The following is a 13,421-nucleotide window of genomic DNA, read 5'->3' as shown; positions in this document are numbered from 1 at the left end:
AATCTATCAGATGCCCAAGCATCTCAAAAGTATCACACCAAAGAAGCAAGGAGACAGTTATTAATGGTGATGAAGCCAAAATTCAAATCCTTTAAAATATTACTCAGCCTTAAATCATGATTTCATTAAATCATGATTTTTAATAAACAAAAAAGCTTTGCACAAAAAATCTAGTGTTTTTCCAAAAATAAAAAGTTAATAAGAGAAAGAGAAAAGTCAGTACCAAATGACCAAAAATTTTTATTTGACTAAATTCTACTTCATGCATAAGCATGACAGTCTCCCCTGTTTATTAGACTTTGGCAATAAAAAAAACAAGCAGCCTTATACAGAACAGTGAAAATGCCAAGGGTGAGGGTAATCTACAGTTTTACTGTAGGATAAATATATATATTTTTAAAAGGCCTCTCTCCCTTTGGCCATATCAACTCTCAGTTCAGATCATTAAATAGAGACAAATTTTCAAAATCACTTCTTTACTTCTCCAAGATCTTCGATGCTATCATCATCCACCTATAAAACAAATAATTACATCTCATGAATTGTGGTATCAGGTAACATGGAAGCAACTTGCTTTAAAAACTTATATCCACAGGTGCACATGTTCTACCTACTCACCTCTGGCCATTTTTCCTGAATGACATCAATTATGTCATCTGTAAAGTCTCCCTGAATGATGATTTCATCTTCTCCTGTTACTGAGGCACCACAGGAGAATTTCTGAGCAAAAAATCTTTGTGCTTCTTTAAGATCAATTTCTGTTATTTAAAAAAGAGAAAGAACAAGACTATAATTGGAATTGTGTATCAAAGATATTTTTCCATTTTGAAATTTAATCTGTATCTTAATTTCATAAAACAGATTACCTTAATGGGTTTTATATTCCTTTCATGATAATTACAAACTACCACAGGCAGTGGTCTTAACCATTCAACTTATATTTTCAAGGTCAAATAAAGCTTCAGTACATAAAAATAGCGCTATTTGGGGGGATGGGGTAACCGGGTAATGGGCATTAAGGAGGGTACATTATGTAATGAGCACTGGGTGTTATATGCAACTGCTTAATCACTGAACTCTACCTCTGAAACTAATAATACACTATATGTTGATTAATTGAATTTAAGTAAAAATTTAAATAAATTTTAAAAAGATGCATCCTATCACACACACACAAAGCATTATTCATACTATTCATAACTCATATGGTTAAGACCAAAATAAATCCAGGAACACATTAATTCCAAGCATTACATATACATTTCCAAGTACAATGAAGTTCTTTCATTTATCCTTTTTTACAAGAGAAATAGTTACAGAAGGGAAACAAACCTACTTTCTAATGACTGTTTTTCAACTGTCTTGTCACAGGAAGGGACCTTGGTTTATAATTTCACTGTTCATTCAAGGCCTTCAGAAGGAGCTCTGAAGCAGGACATTCTGCTGATACCCACATTCCCTCACCCTCTACTACTGTTCCCAGAGGGCACAAGCCATTGTGCAGCCTTTTGCCATCTAGCCCGCAGGGACAGAGGAGCAGTACCGATAGGCTTCAAAGGGAATCCTACCTAGCCCTCCTCATTCCACATAAAATGTGCCCAAGCAGGTATTCTGAAAAGGAAAAAGTTAAACTAGTTCCCTTTGCAAAACATTTTTCAATTTCTTCAAAATCTGATTTCGAAGCTATAGTTAGACATGCAAAATCTCATTTTGTATCGTCTTAGCGAAAAATAGACCTATGAAATTTTCATGATGCCAGATTAAAAAAGAGACAGAAAGGGCAAGACACAGAAAGAGGGAGGGAGAGGGGCAGAGAGCAACAGAGAGAATACAATTCACACATTTTAAACATACTTAAACTTGAACTCACCGAAAGTTGCAAGGCCACATACTCTTGTTACATATTTCTTCTTTGCTCTAGGAATTTTGGCTATTGTAACTTTTTGTGGTACAGTCTTCTTTTTTTGCTTTATTTGACCCCTTCCACCTTTATTTATGTAAAAAAAAAAAAAAGAGCTCCGCATTGTTTTGGGTTTAACATAAATACCGTCTTTCAGCTTATTAATTTTCAAAAGTTACCAAATATTAATTTCTAAAGTTTCTTCTTCTAACACAAAACTAATAAACACATGCATGAGTATTCATTCAATAAATATTTATTAAGTACTATGTCCAAGCACTGCACTAAGGGTTGAGGACAAAAAGATGAACAGAAGAAAACATAGTCCCTGCCCTCCAGGGACTCTCAGTCAAGTGAAGGAGACAAAAAAAAGTTTAATAATTACTGCAACTGATATATACTGTAACAGGAACCATGAATACTGCACCACCATAGCTTGCAGAGGAATGGCTTACTTAGCTTCTGGAGGACAGAAAAGGTTTCCCAGAAGAAATGGCATCTAAGTTCTTGTAGAAGGAACTGTCCAGAGGAAAGCAGAAGAGCTGGAGAGATATGGTAAGAAAAGATATCCCAGGAGAAGGGAACAAGTACAAAGATAAGAGAAGGCATTATACTTGAGAACTACAATTGTCTCAATGAAGGATGCTTATGGATATGTAGGGGATAAAGCCAAAAGAGCAAACGATTAAATTAAAGGACCAGCACATCAAGCTCTGTTATTTGATTTTATATTAAGGCCGAAGAAAAGCCACTGAATGAATACAGGAGTGGAAAAAAACAGATTTAGGTTTTAGGAGATCACTCTATACCATGAAGGGTGAGCCTTTGAGGAATAAGGCCGACAGAGAGCTACTGGAGGCTCCTACATTAGTTCAGGTGGAAATTAATCAAAATCTAACAAAGCAGTGGTAACAGTAATGGTGATTAGGCACAGGGTAGAGTAAGGAGGAGAAATAACAGAATTTACAACTGATTAAACGGAATTAAAAATAATTAGTACTAAATAAATTAAGGAAGATGACTATTTAAAAATACTGATTAAAAGGAGCAAAGAAGGGACGCCTAGGTGGCTCAGTCAGTTAAGCAGCTGCCTTCCACTCAGGTCATGATCCCAGGGTCTGGGATCAAGCCCTGCATCAGGCTCCCTGCTCAGCAGGGAGCCTGCTTCTCCCTCTGCCTGCCACTCCCTCTGCTTGTGATCTCTCTCTCTCCTCTCTCTCTGACAAATAAATAAATAAAATCTTAAAAAGGGGGGGGAGGGGAGCAAAGAAAGAGAACCCAAGATGAATGTCAGGTTCTGGCTCAGATGAATGGATAAAGTATGCTGTCATTAACCAAAAGATACAGATTTGGGACTTAGTAAGTTTGGTTTTCTTGGAAATACTGCATTTGAAGTGCCTGTGGGACCGTGCACATTGCTAGTCTAGAGACACGGGCCAGGACCAGAGGTACAGATTCAGGAATTTCAAATGTAGAGTGGTGTTAGAAGTTAGGGATGTGAAAGAATCATTCAGGGAGAAAACTGCAGAATGAGGAGGTAAGATGGCCGAGCATAGGATCCTGGGAAATAACAACTTTTTAGGGACAGAAAGGAGAAGAGAAGTCTGCACAGAAGACCGAAGAGGATTGACAGGGAGGATGAGGAAAGAAGGCTGTGCAAAAACCAAGGAAGTATGATCAAAAACAAATGATGTAATATATGGTGATTAACATAACAATAAAAATTAAAACAAGGAAGTATGGCATTTCAAAAAAGGGCGTGCTCAAATGCTCTTATTGCTTAGCCATTACTGAGCCACTGATGACCTCTATTAGAGGAATTTCAGTGGTGTGACAGTCAGCTTAAGGACAGAATGAAGCATGAGCAATGAAGGCCAGAAGAGCAAGAACAGTGAGTCTAATCTTACTACAAGTCTGGCTAAGAAGGGCAGGGCAAGGGATAAAAGCAAAGACATGGGCTCTTGGAGGAATTTCTCTTGAAAGATGCAGAGTCCTTATTTATAAGCTAATTTTAGTCATAGGGGAGAATAATTAAGGCAGAAGAAACAGGCAGGGACAGGATCCAGAGCACAGGAATTCATTTTAAGGAGGTAGGCAGTTATACACAACAGCTATTGAAAAAAAAAAATTCAACTGAGCTGACAACATAATGAGAATAAAATCTTTTATCAATGTCCTCAACTCTATTTTAATAAGGTAAAGTTTTCAAGTCATCAACAAGCTGGTTGGTTGCTTTTTGCATATATATACAGCAAATAAAGCATATTTTCTTAGGTCCAATTTACTGTAAAAGCCCAAATCATATGACATCCAGTCATCCTGAGTATATGATTCTGTGTCGCTCTGTAGGGTATACATATGGAACTACAGCAGCAGGGACACATTACTGGCTTTGGGACTGTGCTCATTATGTATTTCCTCTGACAGAGGGAAGGTGTCTTTATATAAATCAAGCCATGGATTTAGCCCTTACCTCTCTTCTGCTTTTTCTTCTCTTCCTCTTCCCCTGCTGTGCCTTGACCCTCACTAATTCCAGCTTCTTGTTTTGGTGAATTTTCTAGACGTTAACAATGAAATCCAAAGCATTAACATTACTTCAAAATAACCTTTAAAAAATCACCTTTGAGCAACTTCATACACAAAGAAGGCATCTTGCCAACAACAACATGCCATTTATAATGCAAATGATTATATTGCTAAATTCCCATTCAGTCTAATTCTGGTCATTATTAAGTCCATGGTGACAGAAGACAAAACAAAGTCTTTGATATGTGAAGATTAGGATCTTTTTAGCACATGAAAGGAGAACAAAACACTCAGACTCTGCAGGCATGTTTACATCTAAACATACTAATCTAGGTAACAGGAAGTCTGGGCCTAAGAAGACTCCTTCCTCAGGTCTTATCATGTCCTAGGCAGGTCATGTCCCAGGCTGACCATGACCACGCAGACTGTAACACCCAACTTTAAGGTTCTTATCCAACCACGGATGATGACTGTGGCTACTATCCAGAAAGGCCTTCTATGAAGTTTCAGGGGTTGTGCCTCTTGGAAACAATCTGACAAAGCAGCAAATAGTGGAATAGCATCAGGTACATCTGACACGACTGTTTCCAGCCCAGGCTTTCCCTTCTTCCTGCTACTGCCTTCATTTCCACCAATCTCGTAAGAGAAGCCACAGTTTTAACAAAATGAAGAAATCTGTTCCTTCCGTCTTCCCTTCCACTGGCAACAGCAACTCCATTCTTCTAGTTGCCAAAACCCTAGATGCCTCCTTTTCTCACATCCCACATGCAGCACATCAGAAAGCCCTGTCAGCTCTACCTTCAAAACACATCGAGAACCTGCCTACTTTCCCCGCCTCCACTGCTACCATTCTGATCAGGTCACCATGGTCTCCTGACACGATTACAGCCACAGCCTCTCATCTGGTCTCCCTTTACTGCCTGGGCCCCTCTTCAGTCTGTTCTTTAGCACAGTAGCCAAACAGATGTTGAAACAAAAGTCAGACCTTATTGCTCTTCTCCTCAAATCTCTCCAAGAGCTCCACATCTCATTCTGAGTAAAAGCCAAGACTAGGGGCGCCTGGGTGGCTCATTCGGTTGGGCATCTGCCTTCAGCTCAGGTCATGATCCCAGGGTCCTGGGATGGAGTCTGACGTCGGGGACATCGGACTCCATCCCTGCTCAGCGGGGAGTCTGCTTCTCCCTCTGACCCCTGCCACCCCCTGCTCTCTCTCTGCAATAAATAAAAATCTTAAAAAAAAAAAAAAAAAAGCCAAGACTAGACCTTTAAGGTATGGTCCTCCATTACTTCTCTCTGACTTCATCTCTGACCCTTCTCTCCCCCCTTCTTCAATAAGCTCCAGACACACAAAGGCTTCCTTGATGTTTCCTGAATATGACAGGTAAGCTTTTACCTCAGGGCCTTTGCACTTGCCCCACACCTGGAATATTCTCCCAGATATCCAAATGACTCACTCCCTCACTTCCTTTAGGTCTTTGTTCAAATGCAGTTTTTTCAGCAAAATCTTTCCTGCCACTACCTAAAACTTCGAATTCTCTCCCCAACAATTCTTATCTCCCTATTCCCTGCTCACGACGATTTAACATACTTATTTCTTATTTTACTTAGTCTCCCATTCTAGAATATAATTTTCAAATAGATCTTTTGTTCACTGCCTTATCCTAAACATCTAAAACAAAGTGTAGCATATAGTATGCTCACAAGAAATAATTTGTTAAATGAATGAATGAAAATACATTTGCTCCTAAACCATTACTCTTCTTATAAGAAGTTATCCTAAACTGTCTCAGATAAGACACATGAAGCAGTGTGTGGTTCTATATAAGGAATTTTAACCCAAGAATATAAAATGGTTTTGAAGCTAATAGGTATAAATACAATTCTGTAATATCCTACTAAAGGAGCACTTTCTTATCTTTAAAATAATGCCTTATGTGCATTTGTTTCAGAAATACAAGCTTTCAGATTAGAGAAAAAAATGTTCATACCTACAGTAAGTTTTGCAAACTCATTTGGAAAATTCTTCTCTAACCACTGTCGACATTTAGCAACATCAGGCATATATTCACAGTACTGGGGGAGTGGGGGGGGAGAACAAACTGCGTCACAACAGAACATTTTCAATCAACCAATACATTTTAATTAAGTCCTTCCCTATATTTGCTATATTAAGAATGATGAAACCAACTACTCCCACCCGATATCTTATCCACAGGAATTCTGTGTTTGACCAGGAAATGCCCCATAAAAAATTAGAATTTAAAAAGGATTAAGCACCTCCTCACTGTAGTAACGTATTTTTTGTTGCATCAAAGAGAAGGGCCATTAGAAAAAGGAGCAAACAAAAAAAACGAGCATGTTCATTTCTTGCTTTGGGCACACAGGTGTCTATTTTTGTGACTTGCCCACAGATGCTGACTCAGAAGCATATTAACAGAAAATCCTATAATTTTAATTTATGCTTTCCTCTGCTTATACATTAGATTTTTGGCTTTAAGGCTACTCTTGTTTTATTACGTAACTATTCATAAGTTCCAAGCAGAAGTCCAAACTGGATAGCCAAGTACAAAAGATGTACACATATGATACAAAGTCTAAAGAAAACAATTTGTAAGACCATAAAATAATTCCAATCCAAAGTTTCTATAAAAGTTGAAACTCTACTATCAAATGACAGAACATGAAAAATAAAAAAGTTCTCAGGCTAGTTCTAAAGTCAATGACCTCAAATGAAGAAGTTAAAAAAAGAAAAGAATTTTAGGGCGCCTGGGTGGCTCAGGCTTGGTTAAGCAACTGCCTTCGGCTCAGGTCATGATCCTGGAGTCCTGGGATCGAGTCCCACATCGGGCTCCCTGCTCAGCAGGGAGTCTGCTTCTCCCTCTGACCCTCTTCCCTCTCGTGCTATCTCTCATTCTCTCTCTCTCTCTCTCAAATAAATAAATAAAATCTTTAAAAAAAAAAAAAAAAGAAAAGAATTTTAAAAGGACTTACCTCTGTTGGTAATGAACAAACTGGGGAAATGGAGAGAAAAAAGATTAGAAAATTATATATAAACACACATGGTTCATCCTTTTAAATTGGACAAAATGCTTCATTTCTACTTTTTCCTGTAATTCTGTATCACTTTTCAAATACCACCCATCATGGTTTTTTTTTTTTTTGAGGTAAAAGGCACATGGTTCATATGAGATAGGCTCTTAATTTTTTTTTGTTTTGTTTTTAATCTAAAGAACACCATAACCTCAGTGGATGGAACATCAAACTATATTAGCCTGCATATCTTAAAGTTTTACCGTAACTATCTCAATGGGTCTGAAGTTAAGCTGAGAACAATTCCCAATACAACACAGCTTGAAAGGAACTGGTTATTTCCTTTGATAGTTTTACCAAAACAGCCACCAGTTTTTATTCATACTAACATATTTATAGACTTCAGTAGCACTTTTGCTACCATTTCTTTGCAATATACGTTTCCTTTTCTTTTTCATAATGTGCTTTCAGATCGTGCAACTGTAAAGCTAGAGGGAACGCAGGTTCAATTTTGTCCTCGTACAGGCTCCATGGGCTAAAGAACCAAAAGAACTCAAAAGGTTTCCAGATTGTAAACAGAATTCTGTTACCAGGTCAACTATTTTTTTTTACTTTTAAGGGAAACAACTGAGTAGTTCAGTGTGCCCAATATCTTGAGATTTGTGAGGGAGAAGAGGGGTGGTGCACCATTACTCATCACAGCAATTATCGTTATATGATTATGTGTCATCGTCACCACCCTGTAAGTAAGAATCACCACATCTGCATTACCGTTAGGTAAAATAACCTGCAGCATCTGGTTAGAACAGGATGGTCAGTTTCTGAAGCTCTTAACCACGAAATCAGATTACATGACACACAGAGATAGCGTAGCTGTGTGCCAGCCACGTGACAGTGGTTGGCCTCTTCCTCATCCCACCATCACTTTTTTATAGATGAAGCTCTAAAAAAGGTTCAATAGCTCAGCCAAGGACAAAGGTGGTAGGTATGTGGGCGCCTGGGTGGCTCAGTTGGTTGGGCGACTGCCTTCGGCTCAGGTCATGATCCTGGAGTCCTGGGATCGAGTCCCACATTGGGCTCCCTGCTCAGCGGGAGTCTGCTTCTCCCTCTGACCCTCTTCCCTCTCGTGCTCTCTCTCTCTCTCAAATAAATCTTTAAAAAAAAAAAGGTGGTAGGTATGTGGCAGAAGAAAACTGGAATGTAGCACCTCTTTATTTCAAGTGTGGAGACCTTTCCACCAAAGCTCTCCCTGGTTAACCAGAGCTCTACAACCCTCAGTAGCTCAAGTTCAAATACAAGTAGGTACAGATATTCAGCCACACTTTCAGGACAGAATTATAGGTTAAATACCATTACAGCAAATACTAAAGCTATAAACCTTTGTACACCATTTCAAAGAATATTCAGTTCAACAAAATTCTAATGCAATGGGAACATTTGGACAATTCACTGTCACTTGCTTGTAAAGTCAATTTCCCAGGGCGCCTGGGTGGCTCAGTCAGTTAAGCATCTGCCTTTGGCTCAGGTCATGATCCCAGGGTCCTGGGATGGAGCCTGCTTCTCCCTCTCCCTCTGCCTGCTGTTCCCCCTGCTTGTGCTCGCTCTCTGAAATAAATAAAATCTTAAAATAAAATAAAATAAAGTCAATTTCCCTTTCTGCAAACCATAGCTTTTCGACACACAGATCTAGTAGCTACCATCAAACTTCACATCACTGGGCACCTGGGTGGCTCAGTCGGTCGAGCGACTGCCTTCGGCTCGGGTCATGATGCTGGAGTCCCGGGATCAAGTCCCGCATCGGGCTCCCTGCTCGGCGGGGAGTCTGCTTCTCCCTCTGACCTGCCCCCCTCTCATGCTCTCTCTCTCATTATCTCTCTCAAATAAATAAAATCTTAAGAAAAAAACAAAAAACAAACCTTCACATCACTAATAGTGCAATAACCTGACGTTATGTACTTGCTGATGTGATGCAACATGAAGAACAAGGCATCATCAGCCATAAAACCTTCTGCTATGGTCTGAATGTTTGTGTCCCCTCAAAATTACTATGTTGAAATCCTTTTATCCAATGTGATGGTGTTAGGAGGTGGAGCCTTTGGGAGTATTATTCATTCTTCTCGGCAGCCTTCTGAAGTAGGCTCCTTAATAGATGAGGGAACTAGCCAAGGTCACACAAGTAAGTAAATGGCTGAGCCAGGATTCAAACACAGATTGAGTCTGAAGTCACAATCAAGAAGACAAAATGTCTCCCCAGAAATGACCCCATTCTACCTACCCGTTTCTCACTCTACTCCAACCAGCACTCTGTTCCAATAAGCCCTTTCTTTTCCCTCTCTCCTGAAGACACCATATTAAATCTTACCACCATACTGTTCTTATGAATTCCTTCACCTTTCCTTACAAATTCTACCCTTTATCTAAGGCTTCTCATTTCCTTGGACATTACCCTACTTCCTCTGAACAAAGATCCCTCCTTTTCCTCAACTCCTAATTCATAGTTATAATCAGTACTATTTAATTTACCCTAAGTGCTTCTACAACTAGACCGTAAACTCCTTGAGGAAGTAACCCTGTCCCCAGCTTAGTGCCTGGAATATCAATACAAACTAGGAAGGGAAATGAAAATAAACCTTTCTCAAAAAGGTTAGGGACTGGGGCGCCTGGGTGGCTCAGTCATCGAGTGTCTGCCTTCGGCTCAGGTCATGATCCCGGAGTCCTGGGATCGAGCCCCACATCGGGCTCCCTGCTCAGCGGGAAGCCTGCTTTTCCCTCTCCCACTCCCCCTGCTTGCGTTCCCTCTCTCGCTGTGTCTCTCTCTGTCAAATAAATAAATAAAATCTTAAAAAAAAAAAAAAAGGTTAGGGACTGCTGGTCAACACAAATTATCACCGGGGTGGTTTGCATATTTAGTGCAGTTGTTCAAGTCACCTTAGCAGTCACATAAGCAATTTAATAAGATGGTTTTCATATGCCGTATTTCATCAATCCTAAGTTTTCTTCATTTTAATAGGGATACACCTTATAGTTACGGCATGTCAATGTGAGTTTTTTTTTCTAAGTGGAACATAAAATAGTGGCGACTTATAAAATATGGAGTCTTAGATTAGATAAAATAGGGTACAAAGAACAACAGCTCTTAACTACATCTGACAAAGATAAATAAACCATACTAAACTAGTATACTTATCTAATAATAAAACTTACTGTACTATGTTCTTGTGTTAGTTGCTACACCAGAAGCTTTATACAAATCACCTGACTTAGGATATAATTATCATTTTCATTGTACAGACCTTAAGAAACAGACCTTTAATCCTTAATTGAATTAGGTAACTTGCCCAAGGTCACATAACTAGTAATGCTGGAATCAGGATGCAGTCCCTGGTCTGCGACTCCAAAGGCAAACAAGATGACCAAATAAGACCAATACTGTAACAAAAATCAATCAATCCTACAAAAAGTTCCCCTGCCTTATTCTTACGGAGGTATTTTATAATAATTTTTACTCCCCAAGATATTCAATAAATGGCACGTTGACAAAATTTTTTAACTCAGTGACATCCCACTCCTTCTATAGTACTTAAACTCCAGATGATGTCTCTATTACACTCACAAAATGTAAATTCTCCAAACACAAGGACCTTTCCTGACTTACTCACTCACTACTCAGTCCCTAGCACCTAAAACACTGCGAGGCACAGAGTAAGTGGTCAAAAATATTTCCTGAAAAAAATCAGTACTTACTTGCCCCTTTGCTGTCCTGTACCTTCGAATTTTTCTAAAACTTTCCAAAATGCTAATAAAATTAGAGCATTTCCAATTCACAAATATTTCTGCATTGAAAATGAGGAAGAACACTCCAAGAAAAAAAAGAATCCAGATTCAATCTAATACATGTATTATTAATCAAACCAAGAAGACTTCCCCAAGACTGTCCTACGACCCATCGCTCCAACCTCATCATCTCCCACTCCTGATACCCTCCCTATACTATATCCACACTATACTAATCCAAAGCTGCTCATTTCTCCACAGACGTGCATCAAGTCTTTTCTTGCATAGCCATTCACTTCATCTGGGATGCCCTTCCCCACTTCCTCATCCAGTCCTTGTCATCTCTTCAGACTCAGTATCTCCCAAGAGGTCCTCCTTTAGTAGCCAGACTATCAAGTAGCATTAGGTTGAAATAATCTATTTGCATGTCTCTATTCCAACTGGACCGGAAGCTTCTCCAGGCCAAGTAGCAAGGCAAAAGTCATACGGGTCTAGAAAATCTGTTAACCCATGCCTCCCCTGCCTTACCAACGCCCCCCCCCGCCCCCAATTAAGGATTTCCCAAAGACAGATGAGAAAAGGATTAATAGAATCAAATGTGATACTACTATTACAATGCATAAAAATAAAGTGAGCAAAAGCCATTTTCTGCTCTGTAACACTTGCCTCCACAGTAAAGGACTCGAAGTGGGTAGTCTGCATCTAACTTGGTATTGCCCCTCGGGTCTCCTTTGCAATCATGCCCACCGGATTCAGAAATATCAGCAGCCATCTCACAAACCTGTAAGCAAGGAAAATAACACATTTTCACTATTTTGGACCAAGACCCCAAAAAGGCAGTGTTCAGGTGTAGCCTCACCTCCTCCCACTAGAAATACCTCAACCCTAAATTTGTTCCAATTCTGTTTTTAAGTGAAGGATAAAAGCTGCATTAGGATCCATAAAATATGAGCAATTCCGGGCGCACCATTACCAGCTCCACAGGTCTACAGGGAAGCAAGTGCCAGTAGCAAAAGGACCGTGAAGAATTGGGGCGGGGGGGGGGGGCGGAAAGAGGAAGCAATGGAATAATAAGATGGGGAGGATGATCCGCAGTGACGGGACAAAAGGTCTGGGGGTGATCTGGAAGGGATGCAACCTCAGCAATAAAGGCCACAAAGCAGCTGGACGAAAAGAGGCTGGAAAAGCCTACGAAAAAGGGGTGGGTGACTAGAGGTGCCCAGAGTACAGGGTGTGCGGGCAGCTCAACGCCAAGAGAGGGCCACAGGAATCAGGGAAGGGGATGGGAGTGGGAGGGGGCGGGGAAACCAGAATCTGAAGAGAGAAAATAGGGACAAAAGAACCAGCAAGGGGCAGAATGTAAGAGCACTGGGGCGACAAAGGCGGCCAAGAGTTAGGGGAAGATCTGAGGCGAAGGGGCAATCCCGGGGACACCAGAGGGGCCCATGTGGGCGGGGGTGTGGAGACGCCCGGCCCGGCCCCCTTCCGCCGGGCAGCACCTCGGCTTCCCCCACGCTCTCTACGAGCTTCTCGGAAGAGGGAGAGGCACGAGGGGTCGTTACCCGGGCGGTCGCACAACCCCCGCCGCCTCCGCTCCCGCCACTACCGCCAGCTGAAGCGACACATGCAACTCCTCTTCCACGGCCAGGGCCGCCTGAAAGCCCGTCTGCCAGCCGCGGTCCCGCGAGACAATAAGCCTTTATCGCGAGATTCAGGCCGCCGCTGGGCGGCTGTCGCGAGAAGCCTGGAGGTGGGGGCGAAGGGGAATTGAGGAGCATGCGCGTTTTGCTCGGGGGCGGGGCCAAACCGCCGAGCGGCTGACTTCCAGTAGGCGGTGCTCGTTACCCGCGTGAGAGAATGGGCGGTCGGCGTGCGGCGCGTGGAAGCGGGCGCGGATAGCAAAGTGGGGACGTGCGCTGAGGTCATCAATGACTCCCTATTAATGAGCTGGGGAATGTTGCCCTGCGTCTGGGGTGCATCCTGGAGTCCTGACTAACCTCCAGCCTGTTGGATAAGTCACTCCTTCGCGGGGAGATGGCAGCTGGAAAGGCGTTTGGTTTCAACACCTTTCCCTACATTGGCTGAATTATTCTTGAAAAGATAATGTCAACGCTACAGAGATTGTTCTCATCACCCATAATCTCACTACACTAACAGCTATTTTCATCACCTTCCTCGTATTTACCTATCC

General features: G+C 41.2%; 1 protein-coding gene across 5 annotated transcripts; it reads right to left on the bottom strand.

Annotated features, from left to right (window-relative positions):
• Nucleotides 1–220: 220 nt before the first annotated feature.
• Nucleotides 221–13,053, bottom strand: DENR (density regulated re-initiation and release factor). 5 transcript variants are annotated; one of them, XM_025889810.2, is made up of 9 exons: nt 12,793–13,053; nt 12,109–12,132; nt 11,897–12,011; nt 7,418–7,437; nt 6,415–6,499; nt 4,374–4,457; nt 1,871–1,987; nt 619–758; nt 221–513 (listed from the first exon to the last, which is right to left on the bottom strand). In XM_025889810.2, the coding sequence occupies exons 1-9, from the start codon at nt 13,006–13,008 to the stop codon at nt 469–471; spliced, it is 846 nt and encodes a 281-aa protein (XP_025745595.2). In that variant the 5' UTR covers nt 13,009–13,053; the 3' UTR covers nt 221–468. The 5 variants fall into 5 exon arrangements, with proteins under 5 accessions (XP_025745595.2, XP_025745597.1, XP_073737348.1 ...); XM_025889812.2 differs by having other exon boundaries at nt 12,837–12,953; XM_073881247.1 differs by having other exon boundaries at nt 12,109–12,216; nt 12,793–12,884.
• Nucleotides 13,054–13,421: the final 368 nt, after the last annotated feature.

This window comes from Callorhinus ursinus, unplaced genomic scaffold (assembly GCF_003265705.2).
Source record: "Callorhinus ursinus isolate GAN/ISIS: 27379988/994484 unplaced genomic scaffold, GSC_fseal_2.0 scaffold41, whole genome shotgun sequence".
Classification (NCBI taxonomy): Eukaryota; Metazoa; Chordata; class Mammalia; order Carnivora; family Otariidae; genus Callorhinus; species Callorhinus ursinus.
Note: the sequence above shows the minus strand (reverse complement) of the source record. Positions and strands in the feature narration are given on the sequence as shown.